The sequence below is a fragment of the Dermacentor andersoni genome, chromosome 3 (genome assembly GCF_023375885.2).
Source record: "Dermacentor andersoni chromosome 3, qqDerAnde1_hic_scaffold, whole genome shotgun sequence".
Classification (NCBI taxonomy): Eukaryota; Metazoa; Arthropoda; class Arachnida; order Ixodida; family Ixodidae; genus Dermacentor; species Dermacentor andersoni.
In genome coordinates, this window is record NC_092816.1 from 14,771,357 (window position 1) to 14,785,699 (window position 14,343).

Consider the following 14,343-nt stretch of genomic DNA (forward strand, 5'->3'; position numbering starts at 1 on the left):
CTAATACTATGTTGCAACTGCCAAGAATTTTCATGCTTTGGATGAAGGATGCGATGAAGCCGTCATGTGTTGTATGAGGGTAATCCTCAGGATCTGCCGCTTCTACCAATGACACCATTAAGTCAAATTATTTTCGCAGCACTGACCAAAAATCACAACAGAGAGCTTTCCTTGACAACTGTGCAGATGTCAACACCATCAACCAATAAGCAAGCCAATTAGCGCAAACAGAACTTTGCTGAGCTTCTGTGAATGTTCTTAGTGCAGTAGTTGGTTCAGGCTTGCTGCAGCAAGGCAGTGTGACAAGCAGCAGGAGCCTACATTTAGTACTGAAGTACCCATGATCTTGGAATAGTGGAAAAGACACTTGACCATTGTTTCAACATTGGCATGAATGCTCATGACGATCGCCATGACCCCCACCTGCCCCTTGTACGAGAGACTACTTGTGCAAAGAAACCGAGAGTGAGCTGCCCACTAGGGAGTTTTGTGCAGACATAATGACACATGCCGTTGCTACAGAATGCACAGCACCTGCACATGCAGTCAGCCAATTCAGTGCACAAGCTGCACCAGCAAATAGTGGCTCTTTTACAGGGGTGTGCACCGTGTCATTCTATGTAAGCAGTGTTCCTATTCTTTTCTTTGTTTTTGAGACTCAAGGGATATGCAGGTAATACTCACTTGCGGTATGGAAACACAGCACGAAAGAACTGTGGCAGCAGCTTGGGCTTGGATTCTTGGTCAACCAGTAAGACAACAGTCCGGCAGCCCGGCTTCAGAAGTCTTACAAGCCCATTGTAGGTTTCTCCTCTGAGCTCGTGAATTGTCAGCTTGCACTCGGGCCTGGGAGCAAACAGCAAGAAGAAAATGCCTCCATTTTTTTGCCCCTTTAATAAAAGGGAATTGTGCATAACCATACTATACTACATATACTATACTATACATACTATACTATACAAGTCAGGAAATATTTGATTAGCTGCTGGATGGGTTTGCCAAAGTGCAATATAACCTTCTGAAAATGTTACACAATCACTATGCCTTGCATCTTGAATGCAACAAGAAGTGTTCTGAGGGTAATAGAAAACGTAACTAAAAATGGCACTTGAGCCTTGCTGCAGGGCTGGTTTGCTTTAAGGGCCCCTCACCAGCTCTGGCCATTTTGAGCTGACAAGTGCAGAGCATACAATGCGCACCAACGATCGTGTTTGCAAAGAGTTACATCGCTATGCGCCACGGAAAGGCCTGAAATTTAAACCCGAATGCCGCTTCCCTCTTCACTCGCGGCGAATCTGCACGGAGAGGGACGGTGACGTAGTCGGGCTCTTGCGCCTACATAATGTGTCTGCAGTGTGACATCGCTCTTGGTGACAGGTGACTTCGAGAATTATTCAAGACAACATCTGTTACCCGTTCGATCTGTTGCTTGAATTGACAAATTGAAGTTTAGAGAAATAATAAAACACACAAACGGAATGTCTGCATGTTTTTGTTTTACTTCGCACCTAAGCAAGAGAGATGTACTTCCGCTTCGTCTGCTTGTTCCCACGGTGGTGCGGTCACGTGCGCAGGTACCGAAACTATACCATTTTCTATCGTGCTCCAGCACATGATCACGCTCTGCCATTCGCTTGTTCTGCCTCAGTATTCGTGTAGCATTGAATTATACCGTTAGTCATGTTTCCTTGTGCACAGCGCGCAAAATCGTGCGCTGCGCAAACGAGACAACAGCTCGCGTGCAGCGCGGTCAGCAGAAATGCATAGTGCGTATTGAGTATGTATAGTGACGTATGTGTCACCCGATCCTCAAGGTCTGGTATCGGAGAATGGAGGGAAGGAATTTCGCTTGCGAAGGCTAGGCGGGGCAAGTGGAGAGAGTGTCTTGCTTGGCAGTGAAGCCTGCCTGCTGAAATTATGGGTTTGTGGCACTGAAATATTTATATCTCAGCTATTAATGAGCCGATTTGAAAATTTTTTTCGGCAGAATGCTCCCTACAGGACACGTAAGAACATCCAGCATATAATTAAAATTTGCTATGGGGCCTGGTGAGGGGCCCTTTAATACAATGGGAGATAAAGGCACTTACTGAAGCCACTTTTGGGGTCATCTTGTGCAAGCTTGCCATTGACAGTTATGTAGTGATGCATGCACACACTAATCCCAGTCTGTATCACACTTCCAACGAGCACAAACCTTGTTTTCTCGTCGCATCTCTCCCTCATTCATGCCATCTGCCAATACTCTGAAGTGGTACTCACATGAGGGAGAGATGCACTTCTCCATGGCACAAAAAGCGCATTACATAACCACTAAGTCATGCTTTCATCAGGCAGCACGGCCCCACTGAGCTCCCCACAGATATGGGGGAGTGTTTGCTCGAGACCTGCACACGCTCACCCATCCGCGGAGAGGGAGAAGCACCTAGCCTTCACGCGTGCATCTGCTCGGTAGCAGTGTGCGACCTTGGTGCTTGCCGGGGAAGAAAAAGAGGCTCACCAGAAACGTGAAAGATGGCTCTGCCCATTATCCCTGGGAGAAGTCTCCTGTGCAAATACCACTTTATCAACTAAGGAGGTTGCCATCACCTCACCATCCAGGTGTCCTGTGTGCATGGTTATCTTGTCTTCCCACTCGTCACAACCAGCAACTGCCCTCACTGCCACACAAACCAATCACATCTTGTCTCACACAATGCTGATCATTTGATATGAGTGAGTCCTCTGACAACAACTATGATAATGTCCCATCAGAAGGCTGCGCTAAACAGCCAAACGGGTAAAGCTGAACTGCTGCTCATACACAACAGTGCAGTGTACAGTCACAATTTCATTCATGCAACACCAGTAAGCAAAACCATAGTTGCCCCTTTTTACTTTTTTAATTTCAGAAACCGTAGCAAGAATAATTGAAAGAAATTGGTTAAGACTCCACCAGTTATTTCTAGCCTACAGCAACAGTGACTATGCTGCAATCGAAACTACTGACTATGTTGAATATGCTACTTCAATTGAAACTTTCCTCGCCAGTGTGCCCTAATACAGAGAAGAATAGGGTAGCAGTCATACCACACATGAATAGATTGTCGCATCGACTCAAAAAAATAGCACAACACAAGAACATTCGTGTGGCGTTTTCAACGCCTAACAAATTAAGCAGTCTATGTAGAAAGACCACATCAGTAGGTACAAAGAAGACCACCTGCGAAAAGAATCACAGGAATAAGCTTGTAGGGTGTATAACAAGTGTCATCTACCAGATACCCACAACCTGTGGAGCCTGCTACATCGGCCAGACCGGACGATGCCTTAATGATAGGCTAAGAGAGCATAATAGCAATCTAAACAAAGAGCAGGTTGATGGTTTTCTTGCACAGCACTGCAAAAGATGCCTCTTCCAGCCTCTCTGTAAAGATACAGTGATCCCAGGAAAAAGCCTTAACGAGGTGACCAGGCTCATCATTGAACTGTATCACATCGCCACCTTCAGTGGGTCTTGTATCAGCAAACCATCCATCTCGTTATTACGAAAAGAGGTGGAATTTATGTGCTTGGCATGATTCTTTAACACAGATTTCCCATTCATCCGTGAGAGACGCTATCAGGTTGCTCAGAGCATGTGTTCTAATGCATGTGGGAGAAGGATATATATGTATGCTGTGATATCGCAATAAATACTCGTTGTTGAAAGTTGGAGCCAAACTTGTGTTTGTCGTCTGTGTTCTTCTTTTGTCCTGTATCTGTATCTGCGCTGTGCCTTTTGCCTCCATCATGATATACCAACAAGCCCAACGTGCAACTTTAGTCAGCTGCAAGAAAGGCACAATCACGTATTAAGAGACCAAGTTAGCAGAAAATGTCTGTGTGCCATCTTGTTGACAGCTTGCATTGGTGTTCCATGAATTTACAATGCTCAAACCTATCACTCTAGAAAACCACAGGATTCAAGGACTGTACATTTCCTGGAAATGGAAGTGGAACATCTCCGCGACTGGACAAATTATTCTATTGTCAATACAAATTTAGGAAAACCATTGTTTTCATATTATAGTCGAACCCACTTATAACGATACCGGTTTTAACAATATATCGGATATAACAATGGGAAGCTGCTGCACCATCAACTTTTGTATGTTTTCCATGATGAAATAACCCGCTTACTACACTGCCCCGATGCCGCGTTATCGGTTATAACAATGAAGTCTGGCAGCTGGGTGTCCGAGCTGAACGGTTGTGAAATGCGAAATCCTTTAAAAGAAAAAAAAGAAAACGAGAAATTCGAGCCACTGCACGATGGGCCCCTGCTCCAACAGCCACCGCGCCTCATTTTCCAGCCATCTTCGTGCGGCTCTCTCCCGTCGCCCTTCCACCCCTCCGAACACGAATGGGCTGTGCCCATAGCTCCACGCTGCCCCACACCCCAAAACACAAATGGATTGTGCCTACTGCGCCACAAGCAGATTGCTCGCATGTTGCTCGCTGGCTCATCATTCAGTGCAGTCCTGCAAACAGCTTAATCGCTTGCGTTAGTTTTTGTTGGTTGTGTCGAAGTTGTTCCTGGCCACGCGGTTTCTAAACTTCGCTTGACTCGCCACCAACACGGAAGATGGCTGATCCACCCGCTCATCATCCGCAATGCACGCCATTGCCGGTGAAAATAAAGCGCACAGCTATAGATTTGGAAACTAAGTGCTTCTAACCAATGAGACGATCGTCGTGAACGTGCTTGCATCAGATACAGTCAAACCCGGCTATATCGAACTCGCAAAAAAAACGCCTATCAGTTCGATATAGAGCATAATTCGATATAAGCCTGCTAAATAATTGGATGTCATAAAAGCACATACCATTTATAAAATCATTTTATTGAAGAAACTAGCTTAGTTTCGCATAAATTAGTCCTGCATTTTCTTCTGCTTGGGCAATTTCGCTGCCTGCGATGCACGCACTTCCCCACGTTGTCTAAGGAGTCGGAGCAGCTGAGGCCGCAACCTTCCACATGCGCGCAGAAGCACCGGACTAATGCGAGTGCACCAATCACTTCGGAGGATGTGGGCAAAGGAACGTAGTTTCTTTCCTCAATGTGCCTACTTTTATTTGTGCTCGGTACGATGTCGGCGATGTAGTCTTCGTATCCGGGTTCTCCTGTGGTCGCGACACCATCATCTGCACTCACAAACTCGTCCACCGTTGATTCGAATGTCCCGGAAATTTTGACAGCTCGCTCCAAACTTCGGCAACACCGGCTACGGCTTCGTCGCATTCATCAGAATTTGCAGTCATCACCGAGCACGCGGAAACCGGCACGTATGAAGAACCTCTCGTACACGGCCGTGCGTACGCGTCGGGTGCCATGGGCACCGGGTTGCGAGTCTGGCCACTTTAGCCCTAATCGTACCGAGAGTGCTCCTCGGAATTTTGCACGCTGTGGGGACATCCAACTTCTCATCGCGTTCTACGCGATTTATGATTTCGAGCTTTACGACGAAAGGCGAATTCTGCCGCTTCATCACGGCAACACTGCGGGAGAAGGCCCACAAGGCGCAAACACGATAAACCAGATAAGCAGCCAGACAACTCGCACTTTCGCCATTTTGCACGAAGAGGGCACAAGAGCCTCTGATTGGCTGTCTGAGCAAGCGCTGTAAGCGGGCCAGGATCATTTTTTGCTGGGGAGTGTCGATAGATAGTGATCTAAAGAAAGGAAGGACGCTTGATTCTGCAACCCGTGAGGGAGCACGGCGAAGCGTCGTCAGGGGAGAGGGAGTGGGAAGTGAAAGATGATAGAGAAAGAGGGAGGATGTAGCCTAATAGACTCCACTATGCGCGACAGGCGGAGTGTCAACGGCTCGCCCGAACAGCCTGAGGCAGTGCGGTCACGGTAGGGAGAGCAGTTGGATGGAGCCGCGCCGCCGGGTTTCCGCGCTACCGCGAGGGAAAGCCAACTTCTGGGGGCACTTTTCCGCCGCTTGATGTTCGATATATCGGGAGTCACTGCAATATTTGTTCGATGTAAGCGTAATTTTTGCTATATATACTCATTGTAACTATACCGTGACCAGAAATTGTTCGATATATAGAATAATTCGATGTAAACGGGTTCGATATAGTCGGGTTCAACTGTAGTAACGGCGACAACGGCAACAATAACGCGATAGGGCAGGCTGCCTCAACGTTGTCCTCACAGGAGGCCCAGCATGATTCAGTCCCTCCGGGGCTTCGTTTTCATGAGGAACCTTCTGCTGCACTACATGGAGCACATGGATGCCTTGGAGAAGGATGTCGGCAAGCTTCGCATAAAACATGCATGGCTGACGGACATAGGCTTTTCTCATGCAAACCAGTGAGAAGTACGTGGTGAGATGCTTGTGGCAATCTCTCCTCAGCGTTTCTTCTGGATCTCTCAAGTTGACAGGCTGCTGCGGAAGCCTTCTTGCAATTTTTAAAAAGCCCCTATTGGGGCCACCAAAGTGATGCCTCGGCAGTGCTCGCATATCCCTTGCTACCTGTGACACCTCTTTGCAGTTGTTATAGCAGTACCATTCTTTAACGCTGACAGCTGCGGCTTGTTACACGCGATCGGAGTGCCCAGGAAGCAGTTAAACAAGTGAGCACTATAAGCAGCTGGGCGGAGGAAGGTGGTGAGGAGGGGCACTGGCCTCCCAGCCTGTATAGTTTTCTTACATCAGCTCTGCCATCCCCCATTTTGATTTTTTCATGCAACCCGGTTATGACAATTATCGGTTATAACAATGGAATTTTCATGGCACTTGAACACTGTTATAAGTGGGTTCGACTGCACGTAAAAACTTGATTTAATGCTGTTGTCTGGGGTGAAGGTAACACTGTGAATTCAAACCATTAAACTTTGGTTTCTCTAATACTGAAAAATTGAATTTTCAAGCAATGATGGTAGTGGGAAAATGGTAGTGCTAAATATAAAGAATAATGTTTTTCTTTTTTTGAAGGAAAGAGTAAATTGCAGACCAGTAGCTATTGAGCATAGATTAGGTTTGCTCGAGGCCAAGCTAAGGGATAGAGAGAGCAAGCTGTTTCCAAATAACTGTTTCTGTAAGCAAATACGGCCGCTTACGTAGCCACTGTAGAAGGAATATAAATTGGCACACAGCAAAAGATAGAAATCTTGAGCAGAGGTCACATAATCCTGTTACGTATTAATCCTCCCAACTTTAATAAAATCTTGCAAGTGCTTAGACAGCCAACTTCCTTGTAACATTGCACCTGGCCTTAAGGTATATACAGGTTGTCCCACAAAACTTGAGCCAAAGTTATAAAAGTGAAAGGCACTCTGGACGCGAGCTGAACCTATTTTTTTATTCTACTGAACCTAATTTTACTCTTATTTTTATTGTATGGTAAACTTGCATTGCTTCTTTATTACAGAAGTTTTCTTTGCAACTTTTTGTCTCACTAAACAGCTTTATATTTTCTTGTTTTTTGCACTGTTCCTCTTTTTTTTTTTTTTCAAATTGTCTGTAATGTCACCGTAACCAATGCTTGATCTATATATCTCTTTCTTTTTTTTTTATTTTGTTCATGAATGGGGAGTCCCCCTGACAGTTTCTAACTTTGGGGCTCTCTGTGTAATACCAATTTTTGTATACAACTGTTTGTAAAACTGACATCATTGATGAATAAACTTCAACTTGAACTTCAATTTTTTTATTTTCCCCTTAACTAATGGATTAATTATGTTTAATTAATAAACTTTTTAAGTATTGGCTGCAGACCCCAAGTATGATAGGCAAAGTTGTAGATAATAAAGGGAGGGGGGAAAATCAGACATCCATCCATTCGTAGCAATTGCTACAAAGGAAACCCATATGGGTTCCTCGAAAGAAAAGTCTCAGAGTTGAAGAAAAATTCGTCCTGGTCCGGGACTCGAACCCGGGACCACCGCCTTACCGGGGCAGCCGCTCTACCATCTGAGCTAAGCAGGCGGCTAGCAGATGGCAGGGCGAAGTCGAATTTGTCGACAACACAAAGCAAAGGCAAGTGTTTCACGTAGTAGTTCTGCGGAAACTCACAAGGTGGAGAGAAGTCCCAGACCAGGACGAATTTTTCTTCAACTCTGGTTTCCTTTGTAGCAATTGCGATGAGCGGGCGGATGTCTGATTTTCCCTTTATTAATTACTTCTCTCTACCTTGCGGGTTTCCGCAGAACTACTATGTCAAACACTTGCCTTTGCTTCGTGTTGTCGACAAATTCGACTTCGCCCTGCCATCTGCTAGGCGCCTGGTTAGCTCAGATGGTAGAGCGGCTGTCCCAAAAAGGCGGTGGTCCCGGGTTTGAGTCCCGGACCAGAACGAATTTTTCTTCAACTCTGAGGCTTTTCTTTCGAGGAACCCATATGGGTTTCCTTTGTAGCAATTGCTACGAACGGATGGATGTCTGATTTTCCCTTTATTAATTATTTCTCTCCACCCTGCGGGTTTCCACAGAACTACTACGTCAAAGTTGTAGAGCACCTTGAGAAACCTCTCAATAAATTGTTTTAACACTATATATCTCATGTGGTCCTTTTTCCGCGTTCCAGAGAAAGCCTGCGAAATATGAAAAAATGCCATGTGATGGGACGCTTGCGCACTGTAATTGTGCTGCTCTCAAGCGTGTGATGGATGAACAAGGTCGGCTGCAGCGAGACTGGCCCGCGACAGGGCATTATGCCTGGTGCAGGTTATCTGGGCATGCGGCTCTTATCACATGACGGTGCAAATGCATGCTGCTGGGCGAGCGTTGTTGAAGCAGTAAAGCGTCTAAGGCTATGAAAAAAAAAAAAAAAAAAAACGAAAGCAGCATTTTGATTCTGCTTGAAAGAAAGAAAGGGCAAAGCGTATGGGAACGACGGAAGGCGATGACAGCTGCTACAACTTTGCCTTTGTACACAAATGACCTTGTAGTAGTTTTTGAACTGAACGATGATGCTACAACTTTAAACCTTAGGGCTCGAAAAACAGCGGATAAATCACACTGGAACAAAACTAACTAATGGTAAAATAAACCTTAGCTATATTCAAGGAACATTATGCATGTCTTCTTCAGACGATGACTCTTTTCGCACTGGCCCCATCTGCTCTCCTTCTCACGTTTACTGTCTACCAGACGTTCTTTTTTGATCTTGCACCCAGCACATGCGCATCGCTTCTTGGTAGCAGTATCGGGTGGCCACGTCTGGCTTCACACTTGTGCACTGTGACCAGCGTGTCAGTCCCCTGTGAGGGTGCGCCCGCAGGCTGTTCCAGTTTACCGAATGTAGATCCTACCTTATGTACCTCGTTTGAACCAATCCCAGCGAACTGCAATATACCCAGTGCTCCTCAGGCACCCGTATCCCTGCGTGTCATCCACAGCAACACTATTTGGCTGTGACCAATGTTGAACAGCAGATATGGCTTACTTCAATGGGGAAAAAGCGGATATGGTTTTGGCTCTACGTGCATCAAGTGGATATATAAGGCATGCAGTTGAGCTATTTCAACGCTGGTATCCAGGTACGTGTTCGAGCTCATGATGATTATGCATGCATATGAAACGATGAGACAGACTGGGACTTTTACGAATAAACAACATAAATCTTCAATCCTGGGCGACAATGTGGAGACAGATATTCTGTCAAAGTTTTCTTCAGACCCACATGCAAGTGTTTGTAGTGTGGGTGCTGAAGTTGGAGTGTCAAAGTTTTCAGTGTGGAGAGCACTTAAGAAGAGACAACTTCATCCGTACCACATGCAGCTGTACAAGATGATCGAGCCCCGCGATTTCCAAAATCGAAAGGACTTTGCATACTGGATTATAACCAAGATGGAAGAGGACACAGGCTTTGTCAACAAAATACTGTGGACCGATGAAGCTACCTTCTCACATAAAGTCCAAGTGAACATCCACAACACTCACTATTGGAGCAACGATAATCCTCACTGAGTTTTGAAGACACATCACCAATATCAGCGGTCAGTTAATGCGTGGTGTGGAATTTACGGTGGCACTATCATTGGCCCCATGTTTTTTTGATAACACGCCTACAGGCAAATGATACGTCAACGACATCCCTGACAGGGCGCTTGAGGATTTTCTTTGCGAAGTTCTATTGGCTAGGATCAAGGATATTTGGTATCAGCATGATGGTGCTCCCATGCAAGGCAGCAGCAAAGCTTGCAAATGGCTGCACAAAGTATTCCCGCAGCAGTGGATTGGACGGCATGGGCCTATTGCTTGGCCAGCACGGTCGCCAGATTTAACTCCCCTCTATTTCTTTCTCTGGGGCTACGTCAAGGATCAAGTATACTGGACACCAACCACAACATCAGAGAACCTAAAAGAAACAATATGACAAGTCTGCAACTCCATCCCTGATACCATGATCAAGAACTCTTCGGAAAATGTGCCTATGAGATGCGAAATGTGCATTGCAGCAAATGGTGACCTCTTTGAACACGCATTATAATCAAAGCGCGCTTATTGGATTGAAGGTGACTGGAAAATCATTCCAGCCCTAACGTCGCCTCCCCACCTAACCCCATTAGACTCAATCGGCAGGCTGCCAGCTCTTGCCCATTTCAAGCATAAAAAAATAAAGCTATGATCTTGTTCTCTTTTGTCTCCTTCGACGCTTTATCGCTTTGGCACCGCTCGGCCAGCAGTACGCATTTGCGCCCTCATGCGATAAAAGCCACATGCCCATATACCTACACCAGACATAACGCCCTGTCAAGAGTCACGACCTTGTTAATCCTTCACACGCTTGAGAGCAGCACAATAACAGTGCACAATCGCCCCATCACGTGGAATTTTTAATGTTTCGCGAACTATCTTTGGAATGCGGAAGAAAGGACCACGTGAGATATATCGTGTTGGAAACAATTCATTGAGAATTCTCAAGGTGCTCTACAACTTTGCGTATCACACTTGGGGTATGCAGCCAATACTTAAACAGTTGATTAATTAAACAACATAACTAATCCGTTAGTTAAGGGGAAAATAAAAAGTAGCCCGAGTAACTCTAGGCCAGTGCCAACATTAAGCATTCGGTTCCACTCGCTTCTGGAGTGCCTTTCATTTTCGAAACTTTGGCTCAAGTTATGTGGGACACCCTGTATAGTATAAAAGTGCCTAGAACATAACAGTGCAAGGACAGGCTGACATGACAATACATAGTGTTAAATATCAGAGGAAGAGGTTGATGACAGGGACTAGAATGTTCAGCGCAAGCGGCGCACTTGTGGCCACGAACATGCTGACCGATTCCAACGGCCAGTATGCATGCATTACTACTGTTCTGCGCGCAATAAACTCCCCCTTTTCCACCCTTCTACTGTGAAGACCCCTTTGTTTCACACATAGCACATAATTGTAAGCAACGCATTGTGTTAGCACTGACGTCCACCATAAACTTTTATTCGTTTTAATGTGCTGCTCCACACTGCTCAGGAGCGTAGGGACAGGTGTTGCTTTACAGCAGCAGCTGGTCACAGCATATGCCTTGAAATTGAAGTTCAACTTGTAGACATTGTGGGGATGCGCGACCCTCGCGCCTCCCCTGATGTTTTCCCGCATAGCGCATCCCCTGATATGCTGTTTTTCCCGCACGGCTCGCGTGGCTTGGCGCCCGCGGCGCTCGGAGTGGTACAAGCGCGGTGTGAGAGATGGCGCCACCGTCGCGGCGGGGTTACTCGGGCGCCGAGGGACAGGCGCTGGCTCTTTCCCCGGCGGGTCGGCGAACAGCGCCGGACGTACCGCGCGCGCGCGCCAATCCATGGTTCTGCGAGACCGTCTCGCGTGGCCGCCTTGGACACCGTTGGCGTGACTGTACACGCGAACGACCAGGCGTTGGGATCCAGCATGGGGCGAACATATTCGCTCGCTTTGCGGTCGTGGTGAGTCGGACTTCTAGATTTGTCGCGCGCCCATCGGCATGTTTTGGGGATAGCAACTCGGCTAGCAGGCATTGATCTATGAAAGGTGCAATAAATGCCCTTGTGATTGTTTGCACTACTGTGTTGTCGTTCCTTTGTCCCAAGAGTACGGAGGAGAACCCCGTATCTCCCACATCTGGCTGCCCAACGTGGGGCTCTTGGGGCATAGGACGATAATTTTAAGTGTTGCTTCGTTCAAGACCTTTGTTTGAACCGAAGCGTAGGCCTAGCGTGGATTTTGATCGCTAGCGTCGGCGGCGTGCTTTCTTGAGCGAGGCGACGGTGGCTGTAGTGTGTTTGAACTTATCAACATGCTAAGCCTTTTCGCAAGTGTTTTTTTTTTAATGACATTCGTCGGTACGAGAGCCACGTGGTCTGCATCCTGGGAGAGCGAGGCTGAGTGCCCGCGGAGCAGTGGCAAGCCTGAAGCGAGTGAGTACGGAAGCCTCGTGGGTGGTCCGAATTTCTTATGTAAATAGCTTCTTCTATCTCTTTGACTCGGATGAAGTCGCGGCTCTGGGAGCCGGGTGGCCGCGGGCCACGGGTGCCACGACGGGCTGACTGGTATTGCGGCCTGGCACCGGGCGCTCCGACACCGTCTGGGACGGTGGGCGCCGTCAACTCGGATGCTGTGTGCACCGAGCGGAGTAGGACCACCTCACAGAGCTAACGTCTCCTCGCGGCTGCCTGTTTTGCGCTCATTTTGAGTGTTGTTTTTGGATGCCGGTTGTTGTCAGGGTAGCGACGCTTTAGGCCTAAGGCTTTACGAAGCTGCCTGTCGCACGTGGAGGGACACAACCTGGTGGACCGTGGCGTTGAGGTGTTGCAAGTTGCTTCCCTCATTCTAGTTAGCCTCACACGAATTGAAATTACTCGTTCGACTCAAGAAAGCGAGCTTCGTTCACGTGAACTTAGCATCTGAGTAGCTGCCCGATCTTTTGCTAGCCGAGTTGATCATCGTACCACGTGGGCGATGCGCATGCAGAATTCCTCTCCCTTGCACTACTTTAGTGTTTGCCGAGTGTTTTGAGTGTACGCAGCGTGATTGGAGTCGCCCCTGGCTTGCTGTCACCTGCACATCGTCTGCGCTGCTGCCCCGGACTACGATCGAGTCACCCCGGGCGATGGAGATGCTGTGGCCAGTTCGGCGCAGCGACTTCGGCGGCCTCCTGCATCCAGCTCACAACCCTCGGCGGCGGACAAAGGAGCCAGCGGTCACCGACAGCTACGGCGGCTCTTGCCAGCAGGGCGCGTCGGCGCGAGCGACGCTTGCTCGTACCGACTACTGCGTCGTTGTCTCCGGAGTCCTGGCCTGGGTTCGTGCCGTCGAGTCGCAAAGCTGCTGCGGTGACTGGCGGACGCCAGCGGTGTACCCCAAGGACAGTCGGCTCGCATGTTACGGATAGCGTGTGGACATTTCCCCGGCGCGGCCACTGTTGCATGTACCACCTTGTTCGCGAAGCACGGGTTAATGTTAGACCGTGTCACGTGTTTCGCCGGAATAAGAAGTGATTTAAGGTTGGGGGGATGTGGGGATGCGCGACCCTCGCGCCTCCCCTGATGTTTTCCCGCATAGCGCATCCCCTGATATGCTGTTTTTCCCGCACGGCTCGCGTGGCTTGGCGCCCGCGGCGCTCGGAGTGGTACAAGCGCGGTGTGAGAGATGGCGCCACCGTCGCGGCGGGGTTACTCGGGCGCCGAGGGACAGGCGCTGGCTCTTTCCCCGGCGGGTCGGCGAACAGCGCCGGACGTACCGCGCGCGCGCGCCAATCCATGGTTCTGCGAGACCGTCTCGCGTGGCCGCCTTGGACACCGTTGGCGTGACTGTACACGCGAACGACCAGGCGTTGGGATCCAGCATGGGGCGAACATATTCGCTCGCTTTGCGGTCGTGGTGAGTCGGACTTCTAGATTTGTCGCGCGCCCATCGGCATGTTTTGGGGATAGCAACTCGGCTAGCAGGCATTGATCTATGAAAGGTGCAATAAATGCCCTTGTGATTGTTTGCACTACTGTGTTGTCGTTCCTTTGTCCCAAGAGTACGGAGGAGAACCCCGTATCTCCCACAACATACATCTTACATCCCTTTTGCTTAGCACTATTGAGTCATGTAACAGCATCTTGTTTTAATTGGGCTTGAAAATTTTGATGCAGACTGACACTGACGACGATAAAAACTGCCAATGTAACAGGTGCACAAATATCCCTCTACACCACTCACACCTAGATCAAATAGTTTCAATTTAGCTCTGCTCACTCACTTGGGTTTTGCTGCTGAGGGAGGCACCCTTCCTTCTCGTCTGTAGCGCTCCTGGATACTTTTTTCTTCCATTTGCCTGAAAAGAAAGATCATAAACAACAACCTGCACACATGGTTCACAAAAATGCTTCTGCTTACGCCATTGTGAA

General features: G+C 48.0%; 1 protein-coding gene across 2 annotated transcripts in view; it reads right to left on the reverse strand.

Annotated features, from left to right (window-relative positions):
* l(3)80Fg (dnaJ homolog subfamily C member 16 l(3)80Fg) overlaps positions 1-14,343 on the reverse strand; it is a 74,729-nt gene that overhangs the window by 26,169 nt on the left and 34,217 nt on the right. For both annotated transcript variants that reach the window (XM_055065599.1, XM_050169688.2), the window contains 2 exons: positions 14,196-14,270; positions 685-846 (listed from right to left, as the gene is read on the reverse strand). In XM_055065599.1, the coding sequence (XP_054921574.1) occupies positions 685-846; positions 14,196-14,270 (237 nt within the window). The remainder of the gene's footprint in view (positions 1-684; positions 847-14,195; positions 14,271-14,343) is intronic.